This window comes from Anomalospiza imberbis, chromosome 19 (assembly GCF_031753505.1).
Source record: "Anomalospiza imberbis isolate Cuckoo-Finch-1a 21T00152 chromosome 19, ASM3175350v1, whole genome shotgun sequence".
Lineage (NCBI taxonomy): Eukaryota > Metazoa > Chordata > Aves > Passeriformes > Viduidae > Anomalospiza > Anomalospiza imberbis.
This window is the reverse complement of record NC_089699.1, coordinates 3,982,611-4,005,774: the sequence shown is the minus strand read 5'-3', so window position 1 is coordinate 4,005,774 and position 23,164 is coordinate 3,982,611. Positions and strand designations below refer to the sequence as shown.

The 23,164-nt window shown below is 57.8% G+C and overlaps 1 protein-coding gene across 4 annotated transcripts in view; it reads left to right on the top strand.

Annotated features, from left to right (window-relative positions):
* Positions 1-608: 608 nt before the first annotated feature.
* The window catches only part of PIK3R5 (phosphoinositide-3-kinase regulatory subunit 5), a 36,176-nt gene continuing 13,620 nt past the window's right edge, over positions 609-23,164 (top strand). For 3 of the 4 annotated variants that reach the window (XM_068209272.1, XM_068209271.1, XM_068209269.1), the window contains exons 1-2: positions 609-734; positions 19,888-19,997. In XM_068209272.1, the coding sequence (XP_068065373.1) occupies positions 19,901-19,997 (97 nt within the window). In that variant the 5' untranslated portion in view covers positions 609-734; positions 19,888-19,900. Of the gene's footprint in view, positions 735-11,078; positions 11,219-19,887; positions 19,998-23,164 lie in introns of those variants that run through there. The other variant, XM_068209270.1, reaches the window with a different exon arrangement.

Here is a 23,164-nt window from a genome sequence, read left to right as displayed (position 1 = left end):
GCAGGGGCTGAGGGTTTGCCCTGCAAAGGTGAGGCACAGGGCAGTGCAGGGAGGGGAGGAAAACATCACACACAGGAGGGAGGAACGGAGGGAGGGAGGAACGGAGGGAGAAATGGAGAGGTGGATGGGTGGAGGGATGGATGGAGGGATGGATGGAGGGATGGAGGGAGGGATGGATGAGGGATGGACAGATGGATGGATGGAGTGGCAGGTGAAGGGTTGGAAAGGTGCATGGATGGATGGATGGAAAGAAGGAGAGATGGATGGAGGGAAGGGCAGATGGATGAATAGCAGGATGGTGGATGAATGCACAGATGGATGAGGGGCAGAATGGCAGGAGCAAGGGACAGAAGGAGGGGTGGGTGAATGGAAGACTGAAGGGTGGAAGGCAAAGTGGTGGTAGTGCCATGATAGATGGGTCCGTGGATGGATGGACGAGGGGATCCATGGATGACTGGTTGGGTGAACGGTAGGGTGCTGGCAGCGAGGCAGGAACAGAGGGATGTCTGGATGGAGGGAGGGAAGGACGGAGGGCTGGGTGGGCGGAGGGAGCGGGGAGCGGGGGGCAGGTGCCGGGGCACGGCCGGGGAGGGGCGGGCCGCGCACATGTGCGGGGCGGACCCGCGGCCAGCCCCGCCCGCCCCGGTGCCGCCCGGCGTGGAGCGGAGCCCGGTGAGAGCCCGGCGGGGCTGGCCGAGGATGGGCACGGAGCCCCGGCGGCAGCCGCCCCGCAGGTGGGACAGCCGGGGGGACCGGGACGGGGGGACAGGGCACACACCGAGCCCGTGGTGTCCCTGTGACCGGGACGGGGGGACAGGGCACACACCGAGCCCGGGGTGTCCCTGTGACCGGGACGGGGGGACAGGGCACACACCGAGCCCGTGGTGTTCCTGTGACCGGGACGCGGGGACCGTGCACGCACCGAGCCCGCGGAGACTGAGACGGGTGGCTCCGTACACCCGTGCACGTGGAGGAAGAGCTCCCTTGTATTCCCGGGGTGTCCGTGAAACCCGTGGGTTGGGGCGTTGGTGCACTGGGTACCGCCGTGCCCGGAGGGGGCAGTGCCGTTTGCGGGGGCTCGCTGTAGATGGGGTAACAGGAGGGGGACAGAAACCGATGGCGTGCGGGGGTCGCGTGTAGCTGGGGGCTTCCTCTTAAACCCACCAGCGGGGTGTCACTGCCCGGGGTGGGGGCTTCTCTTGCACCCTTGGAAGGGGCTCCCCGCCCCGCGTCTCCCTGGGGTGTCCTTGCAGCCCGTGGCCGGCCGTGCCTGGCCAGGAGGAGCCGGTGTCACCCCGCGGGTGAGGACGGCCCGGCTGTTGTGACTCATTTCGGGACTCTGTGTTTGTTTTCGTCCGCGTGGCCCCACGGAGATGCTGCTCGGGGCCAGGTGTGGGGCCCTGCCCGCCCCAGGGGACCACCGCGCCGTGGTGGGGTCCCCGGGAAATGCCGGGGGCTCTCCGGTCCCCGCCCGGAGTTTTGGCAGGGCTGCTGGCGGGGCGGCAGTGACTCACCCCGGCCACTGCAACAGAGCCCTTCCCTGAAGGGACCCAAAGGTTACAAGTCGCCTGTCGCTCCCTCAGCCGGGTCTGCGCGGCCCGAGGGGCTGAGGTGCAGCCCCAGGGAAGGCTCTGCTTTGGCAACAGGATGTGGTTTGGGATGTGACAAGCTCAGCAGCGTCACCCCTCCAGCATCGGGAGCTGGACCTGTGCCAGCCCCGAGCTGTGCCCGCGCTGCCTCTTGCAGCAGCCCGTGCTGGTTGTTGTGCCCGCCGAGGAGCATCTTCCACCGGGTGCTCCTGTGGCCTCCCAGTGTCACCAGTGCCACCCAGTCAGTGCCCGGCCCGGCCTTCCCCAGAGGATATCGAGCTGCTTTGGAGGTGTGAGCCCTGAGGGAGAAAAAGGCTCTGCTGATTCAAATCACTAACGAAAGAGGGAGAAAAGAGCTTTCAGCCCTTTGTTTTCATGTTTGTGACAAGCTGGCTGCTGTCACCGGCACCGTTCGCTTTGCTGAGGGCTGGTTTCGGGCAGTGCTGCTCCCGCGGCAGCGAAACTGCTCAGGCAGCTGCAGGCTGGTGCTGCTCCTGCTGCTTGCCCTGATGCTGAACAGCTGCAATTTGTTTTGTTTTCCCATTTAGGTCAATTTTCTAAATCTCGGTCCGGGGCAAACTCCAGGGATTATGCAGGATGTCAAGGCTTTAATTTTCCTGGCTGTCAGAAAGGTCTGTTGGTTTGGTGTTTGGTTTTTTTCTCTTGTTCAAAGCACAAACTCGGATGGGGTTATGAAGTGTTTCCGAAACCTGGTTGCAAAGTGGTTTGGAGCTCTGGGTGCTGCTCAGATTAGAGCTCTAGGACAGCAAGGTGAGAAGATAAGGAGCCAGAGCCCGGCTGTGGTGGTGGCAGTGGTTCTGTCCCTCAGTCTGCGTGAGGGTGCTCAGGTGATGTTTTCCGAGAAAGCAGCTGGGCAGGGCCAGGTGTGCTGCGGCAGGAGCTGGGATGTGAGGTCGGTGCTCTGCCTTCCCTGGCCCTGTGTGGCCAACCCTGTCCTGCTCCCACAGTTCTGCAGCCTGCTCAGGGCAGAGGAAAGGGCACGAGACGTGCGGGAGGTGCTTCTTCAGGGAGAGAAAGTGGAGTTCTGCTGTGCCTTGGTTGGGTGAGGAGCAGCCCCACACCTCTGGGCTGTAGGACGGTGCCGCTGGCTTCTCCCTCCTCCCCCTGGAGATCAGGGCATCCAGCTGGGACAGAAACCAACCAAAAGTGGCCCCGAATGCCTTCTTGCTGAGTGTGAAAATGAAGATGTGGGTTTTGCACTGAGAAAGAAGAACTGAGAGCAGTGGGAAGTGCTGGCAGAGAGGAGCAGTGGCTGCTGCAGCAGGATGAGCTGCTCTGGCAGGGCGAGCTGCCCGAGCTGCAGCAGCCCTGGGGCTGAGGGATGCCAGCATCAGTGCTCTGCCTCTGCTGGGGACCCGGGACAGCCCAGCATGGCATGGGGACCCTGCCATGCTGCAGCTCACCCTGGAGCAGTTTCAACTTCTCTTTCCTGGCTGCCCGCTGAGCGCGGCAGGCCTGCTCAATTTTGCATTATTAATCTGCAAGGGGAAAATTGTGCCTGAGGCTGTCAGGGGAAAGTGCTCAGGTGAGTGGCCCAGGTGCTTTTGAGCTGTGAGAGGCTCTTTTTGTCTGAGCTCTGCTCCCAGCAGCGATTTGAACGTCCAGGTGAGAGGATGGGGAGGGAGGATGAGGTTTATATGGAAACTCTGCCCCCAACTCCCTGGGCATTGCACTGCTGCCTGGCAGCTCTGTGCTTTGCTGGTTCGGGCTGGAAATGTCACTGCCCACGGGAGCTGTGAGCGCAATCCCGGCTCTGCAGCTCTTTTCCTCCTCTCTCCTTTGCTCCACTTCCCTCAGAGGCTCAGGACTCCCCATCCTTGTCCCGTCTCTCATGCCCGGTGTGAGGACAGGGTCCCACCCATCCAAAGCCATCACCGGCGGCTCCAGGTGACATCTGCAACCCACGCAGAGCAGCTGCATCACCTGGGGTTGGGTCAGGGCTCTTTGGTGACGGGGGTGCGATCCAGGGATATTCCCGAGGATCCGGAGAGCATCTCCCCGTGCCGCAGCCCGGAGGGGCGGACAGGACCTGTCACCAGTGCTCCCTGCTGGCACCGAGCCCGTCCGCGGCCTCCTGGGAGGGAGCCCGGGAAGCGGCCGCAGCGCCCGAGCGCCTTTCCCAGCACGGAGACCAAACCCCGCCGTCCCCGTCCTTCTGATCCGTCTTTGGCCGCCAATTAGCACGACGTGAGAACTTGTCTCCCTGCTGACGCGCCCGTGTGACTCCTCAGATGCTTTAATTGCGGTGTTTTCGGCGGCCGGGTGCAATGAAATGGTAATTGTTGTGATTGTGTGCCGGGCGGGAACTGAGAGATGCAGCTCTTTGGCGGAGCCTAATTAGGAAATAGGGACACTGTTGGGAATGGCTCTGCGATGTGTTTTTCCTAATGAAAGCCGCTGAATAGGCAGCCTTGTAATGAAGAACAGCCTCGCAAGGGCACTGCCAATTGCTCTTCTCTAGTGTTAATTTTGTATTTCCTCCCCATTGTTTCTAATACCCTCTTGGAAAAGCTTGAAGATAAAATGCTTTATTTCCTTGCGCCTCGTATCCTGTTTGGCAAGCGGCGATTGGAGCATGTGCATCTGGAATACATGAGAGGCCAGGCAGGAGCTCCTTCAGACTTGTTCATCTCTGATTTCAAGCTCTGCCACTGGGGAAAAAAAAAAAGAAAAGGCAACTTCAGCTTGCGGCTGATGGGCTCCCGGCGGCTGGCGCAGCGGGAAGGCCCGGCCGGGATGGCAGATGTGCGGCTGGACGGGAGCTGGGGCCGTGCAGCCGCAGCAGAGCGATGCTCCGGGAGCGTGGCGGGGGTTGGAGCCCGGGGCTGGGCTGGTTTCACTTCAGCTGAGTTGAACCTGCAGCGCCTGAGAGCTCACCCAGATTCAGCCTCTGGCTTGGTAAAGCCGAGCCTGGAGGCCGGACCTGCCGGGGCAGCTGTGGCTCAGCGCTCCCACCTGGGCTGCTCCTTCCCGGAACGGGGCTGGAAGCCTCGGGGTGCCCCGGGGCTGCGTCCCCACCTGTGCCGGCCGGGGCAAAGGACCGCGCGTGGTTTTAGCGGCAGATGTGAGCGTGAGCCGCTGGCCGAGTGAGCAGGGGAATGGGAAAGCGCTCCCCGGCTGCGTGGGGCGCTGTGACAATCCTCGGTGACAATTGTCAGTGACTCCGGGTGCCCCAGGGGCTCTGTTTGTATTTGTAAGAGAGATGGGGCTGGGCCTTGGCTTCCCCTCAAATGCTGTTTCATTGCTCGAAATCCCCACAGCGCTTGGGCTGGGAGCAGCTTGGGTGCTCCCCAAACGCTGCTGGTGCTTGTTTTGGGGGGGGGTTGAAGCAGAAGCGAGCAGAGCTGGCATGAGCAGCCCATGTGACGGGGTGCCAGGGGATGGAGGACACGGGCACCGTCCCCGGTCACGCCGCTCGCGGCTGCTGCGTCTGAGCAGGAAGGGCTCAGCTCCCCCCGATCTTGTGACTGCCCTCAGCAGCTGCCGGGGGAGGGAGTTTGCCGTGATTGTGCCCTGTGCTGGAGGGTTTGTGTGGCCGCCCCGGGTGTTTTCACTCCCGTGTTTGCCGGTTCTGGGGCTGTGTGGATGGGGCACGGCTGCTGCGTGCACGCTTTGGGAAAGGCGCCGTTGCTCTGGGCCTGCAGAAGTGTTTTTCATCCCTTCCACAAAGGCCTATTCTTTGTTGCCTCAAATTAGGATGAAACGCTTCCCCTTTCAGCTGCTTCCCCCATCACTCTGTGTCTATTTAAACCCTCAGCCCAGAGGCTTCTCGGCAAACAAGCTCCCATCCTTTCAGGTGGCATTTCCCTTTTCTATTGTTTCTGGCAGTCTGTGCATGTGAAACTCCGCCAATGTTTCTTCATTATCGGTGTCTTTGTGTTGATAAAGCTCCTAAACGGGTACACACGAGTGTGCAGCTGCCTGGGGGAGTCACAGCATCTCTCAGGTGTGGAGGCTTTGCAGTGGGAATGAGGGAATTCCAGCCTGGGAGAGATCCCTGCTGCTCCTCATCCAGCTGTGGGGATCCTGCCTGAGGCCTCCCTGGATCAATTAGCTGGGTTGCAATCAAAGCCAACAAGGTTAATGTTCCCCGAGGGCTGCTCATTAACTGGGAGTTGTCCCCAGGCTGATCTGGTCTCCATGCCAGGGGGGCTGTTCCCTTAGGGAACTCCAGGGTGTGGAGGAATGGCTGCAAAGCCACTTTTATGGCCCAGAGCCTGGGAACTCCATGGCCCTGAGCTGCCAGATCCCGGTGCTGGGTTTAGAAGTGATGGAGGATATTGAGAATTAAATGCCATCCCACCTGCTCCAGGTGAGAGTTAAACGTCATCCCACCTGCTGCGGGTGGGCTCCAAGCAGGCCATCACCATGAGCGTGGTGCTTTAGGCTGAAGGGGGCAGCCTTTGGAAGTGGGGTGTTGAGAGTCACTGTCAGCTCAGCTGCCAGGAGCAGGGCTGGGATGGAGGAACCTTTTTTCTGCCCCTTTTGGGAGAAAAGCCCCTGTGCCAGGAAGCTCCAGCCCATTCTGGGAGGACCTGGAAGTTCCTGTGCTGAACTCCCTGCTCCTGTGATAGGTGCCAGGGGGGATTTGGGAGCTTGCTCTGAGGTCAGGGCTGTGCCAGCCTGGCTGGGTTGCTCTTGGTGTTGCTTGTGGCTGTGGTGTGACTAGATCCAGTCCCTGAGCTGGGGAGAGGGGACAGAGAGTCATGGATGGGTTCTTCATGTGGAGAAGGGGCCCCCCTTGCCTTGTGTTCTCCATGGCTTTTTGGGCTGCAGGGCTGTAGCTGTGGCTGTACAAGGCCAGCCCAAAGGATGGTCCAGCTCAGGGCCCTGCCCTCAGGCACAGACAGCCCAGGGGCTTGGAGCTGGCTCACCGCGGTGGGACTTCCCCAACGTCCCCAGTGCCAGCACCTTTCCTTTGTGCTGCTGTCCCCCTTCACCTCTGCAGGTCTGGGACATCTGGGACACGGGAATGACTTCCAGGGCCGAGCCTGCAGCTTCCCAGAGGAGAACAAGGGCTTTGGAAAGGTCTCAGGCTCTGGGCTCCTTGTCCTCCCTCACAAGGAGCCGTGGATGCTGCCGTGGCTGTGTGAGGGCGCTCAGGGGGCGCAGCCTGCTGGGCTTGGCCACAGGGGGATGGGTGCCCCCTCTCCTTGGGCTGTCCTCCCTCGGGAGACAGCAGTCCTTCCTCCCTTCCCCTCGCAGTGATGGGGATGCTGTGGCTGTACCACTCCAGGCGGGGCTCATGCCCTCCTGTCAGATTCGTGAGTTCCAGCCCCGCTTGCCCTTGGCCTGAGGGTGATGGGGACAACAACGCCCCTGCCATCACCTGTCCTTTGTGCTGCTGCAGCCAGCGGTGCTGGGAGTGATCTGAAGGGTTTGGGCAACCAAGTCAGGGACTGAAAAGGCTCCTGGGTTCCCAGCAGGGCCTCCACAATGGCAGGAAGCAACTTCTAAAGCTTCCTTTGGATACACAGGGCCTTGGGGGAAAGATTTACTTGCTTGTTTATGCTGGAAGTTAATCTGTTTAGTGGGTTTGGCATTAGAGCTCACAAAAAGACCTCAGAAATGGTCACGCTGCTTGTTTGTAGAGTTTGTCTCTCACTTACTTTGTTTCACAGCTGGAGGAGTTAAGCAGAGACAGGGCCAATTGAAATCTCAGTGTAAACTTGTTTTTCCAAATAGCCAGAAGGAATTAGGATCAGCTGTCCCCTCCTGCGTCATGAGGGAGCTGCAAGGGGAAGGCAGTGGGGCAGGGATTGGGTTCCTCTCTGGGAGGGACCCTTGTGCCACCTGGGATGGCCCCTGGCCCTGTTCGGGCTGGGAGATGTTTATTCTATAGAAAAAACCCACCAGACCAAGCCTGCACCCCTCCCCTGAGCCAGGGCAGCAGAGTAAGGAGCCACAGGACGTTTGTGGGGGACAGGAGTCCTGGGAAGGGTTGGGAGAGGCACAGGCAGGGCTGGGTCAGGGGAACACAGAACGGCGAGGAGCAGTTCTCCTGGTGTGGCAGTGTTGGTGTTTCCCTCGTGTTCTGAACGTGGCAGTGCCACTCACACATGACTTTGCACAGGGACAAGGGATTTTCCCAGGGACCACGGCCAGAAAAGGCCCTTGTAGGGGGCACGGAACGTGGGACACGGGGCTCCTCTCTAGGGAAGGTGGGAGTTCAGCACAGGAGTACTTGGTGTCCCACAGGCTTTTGGGAGGGTCTCCTGCTGAGCCTGAAAACAACCGGGGTTTTACCACCCCTGCCCCAGGAGAGTGGCCATAGACCCCTCCCAGCAGGGATGTGCCCTGTCCCTGGCAGTGTTGGGAGGAGTCACTGGCCACTGCTGTGTCCTTCAGTTCCTTCTCAGCAGGAACAGCTCAGGCTGCTGCTGCACCTCGGGAAACACCTTTTTTTTTCCTCTCTAAATGATGCACTTGCTGAATTTTTAGTTTTTCCCCCTGTCTCCCTGTGACACACAGGAACTCCTGTGCTGAACTTCCACCTTCCCTAGAGAGGAGCCCTGGGGCTTCCATCCCACCCTGCTGGTGGCACCCAGCTCCTGTCAGGCTGTGACCGCACCACAGCTGTCCCCAGCCTCAATCCTCCTGGGATTTCACCTGGAGCCAGGAACTGCCTGTGATGTTGGGTGAAACTTCAACCTCCACTGCGGTGACAATGACTGGTAGAGGCTAAAATTAACTCTTGCATCATGTGGCCAGGGGTTTTCAGAATTGCTGCCAGGAACAAGAGCATTTCCTCTCTGAAAACCGAGCTATAAAGCTGGGCAGCTCTTACTCACATCAGATCCGTGTCATTTCTGTTGGCCTTGGGGTTTTTGAGGAGGAAAACAGAGGCTGCTCTTACCCTGGCCAAACTCCCAGAGCCCAGTGAGTGGGCAGGGGTGGGATGGGGTTGGTGATGTCCTGGGTGGCCTCTCCACCCCCATCTCAGGCTGGCTGTTAGAGGCAATGGCTCCTGTCCCTGGACAGACCCAGAGTCCCCACAGAGCTCCACAGCAGAGCAGGGAGCTGATGGGGTGCTCCAAAGTCACTGCATGATTTACTGGTTTTCCCTCTTGCCTGGACTCCATCGCTTTTTGGGGTTTAGGATGATAATCCTGAAGTTTTTGGCCTTCCTGGTGTTGTAAGGAAGAAGACACCAGGAGTGTTGGCTGCTGTGCCTCGTGGGTTGCTGGCTGGGCAGAAGTTCACAAAGATTTCAGGCTGGACAGGGCCCCTGCCAACACAAACCACGCCATGAATAAACTCCTCAGGGAGCACAGTGCACCTGGCCATGCGCAGCCAGCTCTGGACACCTTAATTCAGCTGAATCCCCGACAAGATCAATGTTCTGTAGGGCAGCAATGGCAGTTTCCTTCTTTAGCTGGTGGTGAGTGTGGACTTTAATCCCCCAGTGGTTTCTCCCTCTCTGAGCAGCTGTGCTCTGGGGAGTTTTTGGAGGGGAACTGGGTTTTCCTGCTGAATGCTCCTCTGCAAGCCCTGAGGACTTGGTCCATCTGAGGAGGTCAGTTTCCCCCATTGTTCAGGGGGGATGGAAGCCCTTAGAGGTGGCAGATCTTGTGTGCCATTCCCTCAGTAACTCCCAGGTGTGAATTCTGGGTGCTGTGTTCTGACCTTGTGACTGTTGGGATGCTCTCCCTGCTAATTAATTCACTGTAATTCCCTGCTCATTAATGCACTGTAATTCCAGTGCTCATGGACAGTCCCTCTGAAAATACCTCGGGTGGCTCTCTGGTGAGGAGCTACAGAGGGAACTTGTAAATAGTGAACGTGCTAAGGCCTGAGCCGCTTCTGTGTGCTGGAGAAAGCTTCTGCTAATGGGGCTTAGCCCCCCTGGGGAAGGGGTGCAGGAGACCTTTCCCTCTAAATGGGGATGAAATTTCCGTCTTGGCAGCAGAAATCCCGGCTTTGATGGCTGCAAGGGCAGGCGTGATGACTGAGTCTCCTCCAGACTGGAAAGCAGAGCCCTCATGCTGAGCAAATGGAGCAGACTGGTGATGGATGGTGGGAAGAGCCTTTCCTTCAGCTTGTGGCAGCAGCTGGTGAGGATGGAGCTGTTCTGTCAGCGTCCAGGTGGGCAGATGCAGCTCCCTGCACTCACAGGGGGGGTGTGCCTCTGCCCAGCGCCAGGCAGCACTGCCCGAGGGGAGCTGACCCCTCAAACCAGGAGGGAAGGCCCAGGATTGCCCGAGCCCAGCTTGCCCATGTGTGCCATCCTTTAGGGGAGCTCAAAGTCCTTGCTTGGCCCTGGAGCTGCCTTCCTGTGCCTCCCTGCCCAGCCGTCCGTGGCCACGTGCCCTGCCGGGGTACCTGGCAGCCTGGCGAGTGCCAGGGACAGCCTGGTGGTCCCTGCCCCGATCATTTGTGTGGGGGCTTTATTTCGGTGTTTTCTTGCTCTCGACTGTTGATGTTCCTGGAACTGCTTGCCCCAAACCAGGGCCCTCTGCAGTCCCAGCCCTGCAGCGTGGCTGGAGCTGCCCCTCGGATGTGGCAGGAGCCTGAAATCTTCTCCAGGATAGGAAAGGGTGCCACAACTTCCCCCCGGCCCCGAGCACTTCTCTTTTTGGCACAGCACACGGAAGGTGGGGTAAGAAGATCTCTGAAATTGCAGAAGTGTGGGTTGCTCTTGGAAACTGTGTCCAGCCAGGGGCTGGGGAGGGGGATCTGTGTGGGGATGGATTTGGGATTTGGCTCCTGGCCTGGGGCTTCCTCCTCAGCCGGGAAGTGTCACAATGGCAGGAGACCAGAGCATGGGGGGCTGCAGGCTCTGCAGACTCCAGGGATTTGCCTTCTCCCATTTTTCCACCCTTGGGAAGCACCATCCCATGTCCTTGCTCGCCCGTGGGTTGTTCTGGGTCTCGTGCCATGCTGCCGATCTCCAAATGAATATTCCTGCTTTGGGAGGATTCTCTTGTGCTGCTCGGGATGGAGAGCTCTCAGGCTGCCCCGGGCTGTGCTCCTGGGGATGCTCTCGTGAGGCTGCCGGGCTTTTGGCTGGAATTTTCTTTGACCTCATCTGATTACCCACCCCTACGTGCTCAGCACTAGGGCAAAACATCCCAGGGAAAGTAGCTTATGCAAAAATACCCAGAGCCAGTGCATTTCCAGAGACACAAAGGACTTTCCAAGGTCACACCACAGATTCTGAGCCTGGGAACAACTCCCCAGAGCAGCCGAAGGGGGAGAGGAGGAGTTGGACCTGTGGGGGAGAGCAGCAGCAGTTTGGGACATGCTGTGGATGACTGAGGGGGGTCACCCTCTCCCTGCTGTCTCTGGGGTCCCACAGCCCCGCTGGGCTCGGGGCTCCTGCTGCAGCTGCCAGGGCTTGGGGGGCCTGGGGGACGGGAGAAGGAGCAGCCCGAGCCCCCAGCTCTGCTGCCTGCCAGGGCGAGGTGCTCTCCAGCTGTCCACAGATGCCGGGAGGGGCGGGAGGGAAAGCTGGGAGTGTGTGAGGAGAGGAGGTGCCACCACAGGGAAGTGTCTGTGAGGGTTGGCAGTGGGCACGGGCAGAGTGGAGCCGTCCTGAGTGGCACAAGAGCCACTGCAGCCCCGCTGTGCTCTCCCCACATCTCCAGGGGCTGGCCCTGGCACCTTGGGTGAGTTTCTTTTTCTCTCAGCTTTTCTCAACCCTTTCTCCTGCCAAGGGCACAGTGGAGCAGCAGATCCATGGCTGGGGCCAGAGCCACAAGGACTCCTTTGGATGGGATGGGATGAAGGCTCACGGTCAGCAGCAGTAAGGGACAAATGTTGGGTCCCTTTGATGCAGATTTAACCCCAAATCTCTTGGTCCTGCCTGGGCCCCTCAGAGCTGAGTCCTTTGCTGCCAGGTGATGCCTTGTTCTGGAGGTGAGGAGCTCTCCCAGCTTGGGGGGTATCCTGAAGCCCCGTGTTTCAAAGAGTTTGTTGGGATTTTCCCTCCCCCAGCTCCATCTATAACAGCCGCGCTTGAGATCAGCACTTTGAAGCCTTAATTGCAATTATGAATCTTCCTCTGTTCCCAGGTCTCCCCTAATTGGCTTCCTGTGCGAGCTCCCAGAGCTGCTGAGAACAGGACTGCTGGTTTTGTCAGGGAGCTGCTGGCGTGGGACTCCCGAGCCCAAATAAAGGCGGGCTCGGCCGGGCCCTGCCCGCTGCTGTGCCCAGATGCTCACAAGGGTGGCATTATAGCAACCCTAAGCTGATTTACATGCTTGCATTTGCAAAGTGCTAATCTAGTGGGATTTTTTTCCCCCTCCTCTTCTTTTCTTTTCAGCCCCCTCTAATCTCCTGCTCTCCCTGCCAGGTTCCCAGCTCCTTTGGCTGGAATAGGCCCCAGCTAAATCCTTTATCTGTCTGTTTGGCAGCCCTGGGTGCAGTAGTTAGCAAACGAGTGACACTTTTCCTGGCTCATTAATTAGATTTACTGAGCTGAGTGCTTGCTGCAGCAGCAAGGGTCTGCACAAGGCAGTTCTGTATTTTGTTTCTGAGAAATTTGGGATTAAAAAAAAAAAAAAAAAACAACCAAAAAAACAACAAACCATTTCCAGGGCAGTTCTGGTCCCAGTAGTCAAATCCACAGCTCCCCTGCTTACACTGCTGCTGGGAACACGTGGTTTTCTCGTGTGCAGCTTTATTTCTGCAATTTGCTGCTGCATGGGCAGTTCTGTGTCATTGTTTTGCCGCTCGGAGAGTTTGAGGATGGGTGGCTGGGTGTCCGTGGCAGGATATCTTGGTTAAGGCAAGTGGCTCTTGTGGGTTAGAAATAACTTCGGTGAAGGATTTTATTATAAAAATGCTTTTTTGGCATGTCCTGCTCTGCCAGCTTTGCCTGCCAGGTTTATAAATGGGATTGGGAGGGTTACAGCAGGAGGTAAAAGTGAGAGGATGAAAGAAAGTTCTGCTCCACCTTTACCTTTGCAGCTGAGGGACTGTGCTGAGCAGGAGTCTCTGCCACTTCTGCTGGAGGGGAAACTGAGGCACAGAGTGGTTTCACCCAACTCTGGGCTTCGATTGCGGACTTCTGGTTCCCTCTGGACACCACCAGATTGTGTTGTGTTGGTTTAGGGGTGAGCAGTCTGGGGGGGTGACGAGTGCTGGGGTTCTGTCCCCCCTTGGCAGGCGCGGGGACACCCGGGAGCCTGGGGGATGCTCCCGGTGCTGCTGAGTTACAGATCCAGCTGGGGCAGGGGAAAAACCCAAGGAACTCTTTGAAACACGGAGCTTTAGGAGGCCCCCCCAAGCTGGAAGAGCTCCTCACCCCCTGAACACCACGGGCAAGTCCCCGATTTCAGTTTTCGATGTTTATGCCAAGGAACGCAGGGCCCTGCACAGGAGGAGCTCCCCCACAGCGCTGCCCCCGGGCTGTGCGGGGACAGAGCTGCCGCGGCTCCTGCAAGGAGCTTTGTGGGCACAGAGCTGCGGGAGGAGAGCAGAGAAACCGGCGAGGTGTCTCAGAGCTGTGACCAAGAGCACTGGGCACTTGTCCCCCGTGGGAGCTGCCGGCCCCGAGCAGCAGCGAGTGTTTATCCGCCGCGGAGCCAGCGCCGGCACGGCGAATTGCCGCTAATTGGCTGCCCCTAATAGCGCAGGGGCCAGGCCGGCTAATTAGGCGGGTCTTTACACCCCCCGTGTTAATTTGGAGAGTGCGGGATATTCCGGAGGGAGCTGGGCTTCCCGGGAGGTGACCCCCGTCAGCCCCGGCGTCCTTTGATCCCCGCCGGGGGCGAGCCAGGAGCTGCAGCTGGGAGCCACCAGCCCCAGCTCTGGCAGAATAACCTCGCGGCTAGAGTGAGCTGGCGTTTTGAAATCACAAAGCGCAGAAATACGGCGAGGTCTCCCCGGAGGTAGGTGAGAAGGGAAATGAGCTGCTGCCAGCCCGGCAGTGCTGAGGTGGGAAGCCGGGATGTGCTGTGAGCCTCCTCTGTGCTGGCAGTGACCTCCCTTGGCTCTACCTGGGCTGTTTCTGTTTTTAAATAATTAAATGTTTAAAAAACCTCGTCCGGGCACCTCACAGAACCAGTCCCGAGTGCCCAGCTGAATCCAGGTGTGACCTGAGCTGTGAGTGTTGCGGTTAAAATAGAAAAGGTGGAAAAGCTGAGACAAGCACGGAATCATTCTGGTGACTGGATTTTATAGCAGCTCGGTGCCCTCGGGATCCCAGAGTCCCCGGATGGACCAGGCTGGAAGGGATCCCAGGGACTCATCTCCAGCAGGGCCATCGCAGAGCTCAGGGCATGGGGTTGTGTCCAGGCACCTCTGGAATATCCCCAGGGAGGAGACTCCAGCCCCTCTCTGGTCTCTGCCTCCTGTGCAGGGGAATTGCTGGCAGTTCCCCATCTGCCCCAGGTGTTTCACCTGCCCTTACACCGGTTAAAGCCTCTCCCTGGTCCCAGGGAGCCACGAGTGTTTCTACAGGGAGTGGAAAGGAGTGGCAGTGCCTGGGAGATCTGGAGACAAGGAGTGCACTTGGAGCTCCAGGTTTGGGATGTCTCAGGGATGCTGCAGGAGGGCAAAGCAGCACAGGAACCTCCTTGGGGGTAGGTTCCCACCTGGGTGCCACTGCTCCCAGGGTGAGCTGGCCTGCTGGGGGCTTGCTCTTTACCATGGCAGTCTAAACTGGTGTGTGGAGCAAAATGTCCCCATTGATCAGGAGTGAGAAGTTTCATTTTTTTCTGGCTTGATTTTTGCTTTTTGAATCACAGGCAGATGAGGGCAAACACTGTTTTGAAATGATGAGTTGCAAGGTTTTGTTCTGACTCCTTGAGACTCTCCACGTCTCTCCTTGTGCACCCTCCGGGCAGATTGATTTTTTTGACATCCTCTCCATTTGCTGAAGAATTCCTCACCTCAGAACAGTTTCTTGGATTATTTTGTTCTTTTTGCTGAGTCTCTTGCAGCCCTGATTTTGTTCCTCCTGTGGTTCAGTTTGCTGCTTTGGCTGCACACCCTTGGGACAGCTCAATCCTGAATTCCAGGTCAGGCATCTCCGTTATCACCAGGGCTGCTCCTGCGGAGGGACGTGGCAAAGGTGCCTCCTTGGCAGCTGGTTCATGATGCTGGCAGCCCCCACGGGCTCGTTTCACCCTGGGAGTGCTGGGGGTCCTGCTCCTGATTCTCCAGCAGCCTCCCTGTGCCTTTACCAGCTGCAGGACAGCACATCCCAGAGCCAAGGGCAGCTGAGGTGGGCACTGCTGGGGCCCTGCTCCGGATATTCTGGATTTTTTCCGTTCTTTCAGTGGAGCCTTTATCTCCAAATCTCCCAAACCGAGGCAGTTACACTTTGGAGCTGTTGTTGTTTGTTTGCACCTCTGGGGTTTATTTGTTTGGCGTTCACAGATCCTTCACCTCCCAAGCCCAGCCTTAAGCTCTGGCTGCTAACGCAGGTAATCTTGGGGCTGGGATTTGGGAAATCCCATTGAATAACTCCCCTTTGCAGCGACACCAAGGGCTTGGATGGAGGGCTTTGAGTGGGGCTGACTCGTCTTAGGCTTTTCTGAGCCTCCTGTGGGTTTCCTGCTCTGATCCCGGAGCCGGGGCTGTGCCGGGAGGGGCTGGGCGATGAAACCACTCGTGCTGAGCGGGCACAGCGCTGCCGCTGCGGGCTCTGAGCCTCCCCTCTCTGCAGCTCAGGCCGGTCGGTCCCACAGCAGGGTCACCCCTCCCCTGGCTGGGGATTTGGGGCTTGTTGGGTGGCGTTGCTTGGGGTTACGCGATGCTGGGCGCTGCTGCGGCTGGCACGGGGGGAGCAGGCGGCCAGGCCTGGGTATAAAACCCGGGTGCTGCTTTGGCCCTGTTGTGTCACGTTCTGTAAGTGTTGTTTGACACTCGGAGGACTCCGAAACTGCTTTGCACGTTAGGTGCTTTCCCTGCCCCGTGGTGGGAGCCTCTCCTTCAGCCCAGTTCTCAGAGACGGCGAGAGCAGGCAGTGATCTCTGGCTCTGAGGGAGCTCTGCAGCTGGGGCTCTTTGAGAGCTCTCCAATTCTCGCATTTTTGGTGTAAATGAGGCGCTGCAGTTCAGAAAGGCTGCCTGGCTAAGGCTTGCTCCTGTTGCTTCTCTCAAGGTTGGTATCTCTTCTCATCCCAAAACACCATTTCCCACTAATAAATCAGGATTTCATTTCCTCCTGTGAGCAGTGGGATGTCCCGTGTCGTTCCTGCCCCTCAGCACCGTTATTGTGCAGGCACAGGCGCTCTTGTTATTCCAGAAGTAGATTTTCTTGTTTTATCTTCTGCTTTGAGATGAAATCGCTGCCTAAGGCGCTCTTTGGGAGCGATTCTCTGTGTTCCTTCTCTGCTGCCTCTTCCCCCGTTGGCTCAGGGAGTGGGGACTCCCTGGAGTGAGGGTTTGCAGCCCAGGGAGGGAAGGTCCCTCACGGTCCGTGGCGTGGCGTGTCCTCACGCTCAGTGTCACAGCAGCCTCTGCTCCCGCTCAGTGGGGCAGGAGCCGGGGTTTGGATGGCACAGCCTCCTCTGCAGGCACCCTGAGAGGATGTTTGTCAAACCGGCTGCCTCCCGGATCCCCTGGTACCCAGCCTTGGTGTGGTTTGAGCGAACATCTTATCAGCCTCATCTCCTGCTCTGCGCAGAGCTCTCGCTCGGCTGACAAACACTGAGGTGAAGTTTTTCTTGAAAATCGCAGCTTTCCCCCCGCACTGCCCCGTGCCCTACAAAGGCTTCCTCCAGCTGCTCCCTCCCTCGCTCCGGGTTTCTATCTTTGGCTGCTCTGTGAGGTGGAGGGGAGGCAGTAAAATCTTGCAAGCAAACAGCTGAAAGCCAAGATTTTCTTCTGTAATCTAAGAAAAACAGTTTCACTGGAGGAGCAGGTACCAGGCACATGCTGCTGCGCTGCTGGGCAGGGCTCGGTGTCCAGGGCATGGCTCCATGTCCAGCTCTTCCTCTGCACTGAGGATGCATCTCCCAAAGCTCCTGTCCTGCCCCTTCGCAGGATGAGCTGGAGGAGGCAGAAAGCTGGGGTGGAGCTCAGAGGGGTTGATGATCCTCCTTTCTGAGGATCTCACCTTGAAAACAGCTCTGGGTAGGAACCCTTTGCTTTAAACCAAATGAAGTGATTTTCCATCTGCTGCAGCATCAGCCCAAGCTCCTGCTTCCTTCAGCCTCATCAGGCTTCTTGTTCTGATTCCCTGGTGCCCAAAGCCCTCCAGGTGCTGAGCCACATCCTGGCACCAACCCAGGTGAGGGATCCGTGTCCCTCCACCCACTGCCACTGTCCCCAAACCTGGGCACTGCGTTCTGAGCTGCTCCCGAGGGTCAAGGGCTTTGTTTTTCCTCTCCTGTTTCCTGCCCAGGATGCTCAGCCCCAGAACAATCGGGGCAGGAAAGGGCGTTGTCCCGGCCCGAGGGTAGCCGCGGGCTTTCCCCGGTGCCGGTGGAGCTGCAGGATCCCCTCTGGACAGGTCCTTGTCAGGTCCTTTCCGTCCCGAGGAGAACTTGCTGGGATTTGCCGCGGGACGGGAGATCTCGGCTTGTTCCGTGTCTGCCTGGCCCCGCTCTCCTGGGTTTTGGAGCCTTTCCTGCCTGGGGTGGTGCCTCCCCAGGCTCCGGGGGTTTGCTCTGCTGGGGGGTGAGAGGTGTCCTGCAAGGGGGGGGTCTGATCCTCCTCACTCCTTCATTTTGGCTCTTTGAGCTCTTCCCTCTGGTCCTGGGCTCCACCGCTGCAGAGGGAGCTCAGGGGAGTCCTTTGGGTGCTGGAGATGGGGCTCAGGTGGACCTCAACCCAAGAAAAGGGATTGTCCTTGCTGGAAGGGCAGCTCTGTGCCCTGTCCCAGCCATGCCAGAGCTGCCGGTGCCACCTTGGCTGCTGAGGGACCTTCTGCTCCTGGGCGGGGACCAGATCCTGAGCAGCAGGAAAGCCCTGGAAGGGAAAGGTCCCAGGGCACTTGGGGGCAAGAGGGGGAACCCCAGTGGGTCCCAGCTGAGTGGGAAGTCCTTGTCAGGAAAGTCCTTGTCCCCAAGGCTTTCCTGTGACCTCTGGTGGCTTCACAGCTCAGCAGTAAAAGTTTTTTGTTGGTAATCCTTTTTCATACTGTTTAAAAACATTTTCTTTTTCATTTATACAAACCTTTTGCCTCAAGCAACACAAGGGAAAATCTAAAACCAGCGGTCAGCAGGTTCCCACTTCCCACCAAAGGATAAATGTTTACTAGGTTGGTGTTAATGAACAGAAACATTTAATTTGTCTCTTCACCTTTGTGTCCCACAGAGATGAATGAAGCCTCTTAACTAAGCAGTCCTGGATGGGAATTCCTTGAGGGTCTGGCACCCATGCAAGGACAATTTCACAAATAATCTTAGGATACTTCCTAAGCTGGGCTTTGATGTGCTGGGCCTTTTCTCACTCACTTTAATCAGGGCATTTTTAGAAAATAATTGGTTAGAAATTTATCATAATAATTAATAATAAATAATTAAAATTTTAAATCATTTATAATAATCATTATAAATTGCCCTTCTGAACACTCACACCTTCAGAGGGGATGGGTTCAACCTTGCCCTGAGCCCTGATGCTGGGAACTGTTGGGCATCTGTTGAAAATGTGGCAGAATCTTGAGGCAGAAGGGTTTCTCTGAGGACCTGGGGCTCTTAAAAGCAGGTGCTGTCCCTACTGTGTGGAGAGGGCTGGGCCATCACTGGGGTGGTGTCACGTGGAGCTGCTCAACACCCTCATAAAAAAGCAAAGCATTTTCCAAACCCTTGACCTCAGCTCTTGTTTTTATTGGTGTTCTCAAGATGCTTAACAGGGCTCCTGAAAGTCAGATTACTTCTCCAGAACTGTCCCCTGGCCTGTCACCTTGCTCAGCGTGGGTGGCAAGGCAAGGAGGGGACAGCAGAAAAGGTTGCAGAGTTTCTGCTCCGCTGTGGTGGACGAAGCGAGGCCTTTCCCACGGAAAATGCTTCCATAAGCAGTGCTCTGGGAGAGGAGGCTCAGGCTCCTGTGTGGTCCATGGCACAGCAGGAAGAAGCCGCCCGAGGAGTGCGTTCTGTGGTTTGAAGGTCACAGCAATATCTTGGGTGTATTTTATTTTACATTCCCTGCCCGTTGTGCGCTAAGACGTATGGGAAGGGATGGTGGGGCTGCTGCGGGGCGAGGAGCCCGTTCCCCTCCGAGGACTGAGCTGTTTTTTGAGCTGGCTGTTGCAAGGGTGTCTGTGAGTCACTCTGGGCTCTTACTCACGGCCTTTCTCCTGCCACCAGCCTGGCCGAGCTGCTGGGCTCCATTTCCCCGCTCCCGTGCGGCACCACGGCGTTCCTTGGTGCTCCTGGCACCAGGCACAGGTAAATGTTCTGCTGCAGAGCCTGGTTCAGCAGAACCTCTGCTCTCAGCTCCGGGGAGCTGCTGGTGGCTTCTCCCCAGCGCAGGGACAGGGCTGGAGGTGGCTCCCTGTGCTCCCAGGGAGCTCCAGCAGCCAGGCTCAGCTTTCCTGAGCCCTTCTAGGGAGGTGCTGGCCCTGGGGTGTGGGTGGAGGTGGCTGTGGGGGGACACAGGGCAGGGAGGGCCGTGGAGCCTCTGCCGAGGTCACAGCGGCTCTGGGACAGGGGTGGGTGGGGCTGCGATGGGCACAACCTCTGCTGGGTGCTGGCCCCAAATGCTGGCCAACTGGGCAGAGAATCGAGCATTTTAGGGTATCTCTGGGAGAGACGTGGCTGTGTGGCACGGGTGCTGTCCCGGGTGAAAGCAAGGGCCGCCTTGCAGGTGGTTTTGTAGCACTGGCAGCTTTTATTTCTTTTTACTCGATTATTATTGTGCATTTGTGTTGCTTCCAAACAAGAGGCAAAGAATGTGTGGGATGGACCCGTCTCTGTGCCTTGGGAGAGGGGCACACATGCCCCAGGGTCCCTCTGGGCTGCGGGGGAGGCGGGAATGGCCACCTGGCCACCTCTGATTGCTCAAGGCCAGGAACATCCCCCGTTACTGTTCCTGGTGTCCCAGACCATGGATGTGGATTGGCTGGGATAAAACGCAGCACAGGCTCTGCCAGCCAAGGTTCAGGTGGCAGCCTGGGCCCTGGAGCAGAGGTGGGATGTGACAGGGCTGCAGGCACAATATCACAATGTCCTCACAGGCTGGGCTCACATCCCCACGGTGTTTTCCACCATTGCCACAAGGGCACGTGGACCTTTCCTTCATGGAGGCTGTCTGGCGGCAAGGGGACAGTTCTACAACCTTCCCTGCCACTCGGGGTGGGTTTGTGACCATTGCCAGTGAACACTGGAGCCATCATGGGCAGCCCTTTATTAACTCTGCTCCTTCTTTCCCCTTCGATTCAGGAGATGAATTAAAATGCAGCACACCACGTGCACAGAGGACAGGATCTACCACGCGCTGGAAAGGTGTCTGCACGGGCTGAGCAGGGACGCTGTGTCTAGCAGATGGGCTGGTAGGTGACCTGTTAGCCATGGCCTTCTCCCTCTGGATCCCCCTGAGCCCCTGGTGGGGTGTCTCACCCAGGACTCCCTCTGGGTGAGAGGGAGCTGCTGGTGCTGCTGGAGGCCTTTCACTTGCCGTGGTCGGAGTCAGAGGTAGCGCCCAGCCTGGCCAGTCCTCCTGGGCGTTTGGCTGGAATAAGAAGGTGCTCCAGGACCCTGAACAGGTCTGGGCCATGTAAGCACTCAGCAGGACAGTGTTGCCAGCTGTCCCTGAGTGAGCTGGGGAGGGGAGAAGGCTTTGTTCAGCCCAGGAAAGGCTCCTTTGTGCAATCAGCCAGCCCTGCCCTGGTGCCCGCAGCCCCCAAGGCAGGGTGTGCTCCGTGCTGCATTGTCACACACAGCAGAGATGCTGTTATCAGCCTAGCCCTGGCTCAGATACCGTGCTGGCCATAAAGAGCTGAGCCTTGTTTACGGGGCTGTGGAGGGATTGGGGCTGGCGTTGTGAGGGCAGAGCAGCAATGAGCAGAAATAATTTCTGAATGTCATTTGGACCTTTCTGCCTCATAGCTGTGTCTGTGAGCTGTGATTAAATCACTGCCAAACCCTCTTGTGGATGAAAGATTCTGGGGGCTGTCAGATTCTGATTCCTTTTGGTCTGTGCAGTTCTTTCAACTCTTTCTGCTTTTCTTTTCCCCTACAAGACCAACAAAGAGATGCAGACAGGATCCTACCTGCTGCCAAATCCCAGAGGAATCCCTTTGCCATCCCCTCGCAGCCACTGGAGCCATGCCACTTCCATGCAGAAACATCACCTGGGGGCTTGCTTGGGGCAGTTCTGCCCCAGACTCCTGTGTCCTTTTCTCTCCTCTGCTCTGGGAAGCAGGCCCTGAAGTGTGTCCCACATTCCTGGTTCCTGGAAGCGCGGCCTCGTGCTTGGCACGGTGACAGCACGTGGCCAGGGCAGCCCCGTGGCCAAGTAGGGCACTGTGTGCCCGGAGCCCACCTCTGCTGTAATTACCACCAATCAGTTCCCGTGTCACTCACGGCTCTAATCCCAGCCCCTCGGCGCTGCTCCTTGGTTTGGAGGGACCTTTAAACCCCGGATCCATCATTTCTCCAGCTCGTTAGCAAAGTTTGGGGTTGGGATTGGGGCTGGGGCTGTGCTGGGTCCCCGTGAGTCCCACCCTAGTGATGTCCCCTGCCTCGCAGGCCCCTTCATGTGGCTCTCCTGGGCTTTGGCAGAAGGAGCTGACATTCCTGGGAGAATTTCAGGAGTTTTGCACCTCAAAAATCTCCCTGTCATCATTCCTGCTCTGCCAGGAATCTGCAGCGTGCCCTGGGTGGGTGTCGGTGGCTTTGCTGTGCCTCAGCCCCGGTGCTGCTGCTGGGGAGCCCCAGGACCCCCCAGTGCCCTCCCGAGGGGCTGCCCATCCTTGTCCCTGCGGCCTCCGAGGAGCTGCTGTCCCCTCCCAGCCATGCAGGGCTGGGAAGGGGTTGGTCACTGTGGTGGCAGGAAGGGTTCAGGGAAAGCATAGCTGTCCCCTGCTGCCTTTCAGAGCCGGAGCAGAGATGTTGTCACATCCTTCCCCAAGCTACAAATGACAATTTCATTATTGCTGTCCTGTCCAGGCTGTTGTTTGTGGCAGGGTTGATCCTCACAAGTCAGTGAATCCTTTCATCTTGCTCTTGGCTGAGCTGGAACCTTCGCCTTCCTAATTTTTCACTTCTATTTCCCAATTTCTTTGCTTTCCCCTTTTTTTTTACCCTTTCCATACACAAAAATAGCACACACCACGTCACAGCTTTTTGGGCTGAGATCTTGCTGAATTTTGTAAATCATTTAAAGCTTTATTTTTCTGTGCTAACTTTCACACAAGGTTGCTCCAGAGAGGGTGAGTAATCGTTTCCAACACATTGCTCCCCCTGAGTAAGGGATGAGGAGCTGAGGACTGTGAAGTCAGCAAGAAGGAGTTGTGAGGGTTTGGTCATCCCAGATTTGCAGCCTGGATGAGCCTGTGGTGGGTGTAAATAGAAAATCTTTCTGCAGAACTTATTGGAGAAACTAAATCAAAATGAATTGTCTGTGACTCATAAAAATCCCCGTTAGAAAAGCGCTTGGGAGGGAAACCTTTTCCTTGTGGAGAAACCTCTTCAGGGCTGGCCTCGCTTTGTGCTGCAGGAGAGAGACAAATTAAGTGGTCAAATTAGAGTGTGAAAAACAAGAAAAATATTTTATTGCTTGCTGGTGAGCAGAAAAAGAAAAGGAGTTTTTGGTGAGGGAGAGCTCTGGGCTTGGCTCTGGTGGTGCTGGGGACCTGGCAGATTTTGCCCTTTGAGCTGATTTCTCCAGGCTTGTGCTGGGTTTTCCTGTGGAAATCTCTGCCCAGGCTGGGTGGCAGTGCCAGGAGGTGCCCTGTGCTGGACATCCACGTCCACGTTCCGTGTCTCAGCAGCTGCAGGCTGGCTTGCTGCGCTCCCCAAGCGGTGCTGTGGCTGCCAGCCTGGGCCGTGCCTGTCCTTGGGCACCTTCCTGAGCCAGCTGCCCGGAGCTGGCCCTTTCTCGGGGCAGTCCCCAGGAGAAGCCACCTCCCTCTGGTGAGGAGAAGGTGGCAGCGGCTCTGGGGGAGGAGGAAACGGAGCCTTCTGCTTTCCACCCACCCCGTGGGTGTCACTTCTGACGGCACCAGGGGCCCGTGCCCAGCGCCGTGGGCACTGGTGCTGGTTTCTGCTTCGGTGCTTCTGGATTTCCGACTTGCCAGCTGCCCACTCTGAGGGGAAATGCCACCCCCTGAGGCCAGGAAGGAGCTGCTCTGGGAGGCGGCGGAGGAAGAGGGCATCTTGGGGCACTTCTCAGAAAAGAAATGGCAAAGCCTCATCCTTCCGAGGCCGCCCACGGCGCTGCCGTGTGCTGTGCCTGCTCTTGGCACCTCTGGTGCTGCTGAGGATCAAGGCTGAGCCCAGGCTCCCTGAGCAGCCCCTGCCCAGCAGCCCCTGCCTGCTCAGGAGCTTTGCTGCTCTCCTCCCATGGGGAGAGTTTCCTGGGGCTCTGCACAGGCTTTGTCCTCCCAAGGGAGGTTTTCCTTCGGATCGCTGCCATGCTGGGTTCAGTCAAGCCACGCTCTGTGGGGTGCTGGGATAAGCCCAGCTTAGTCCTGCCTTTGCCCGAGCCCCAGCTGGG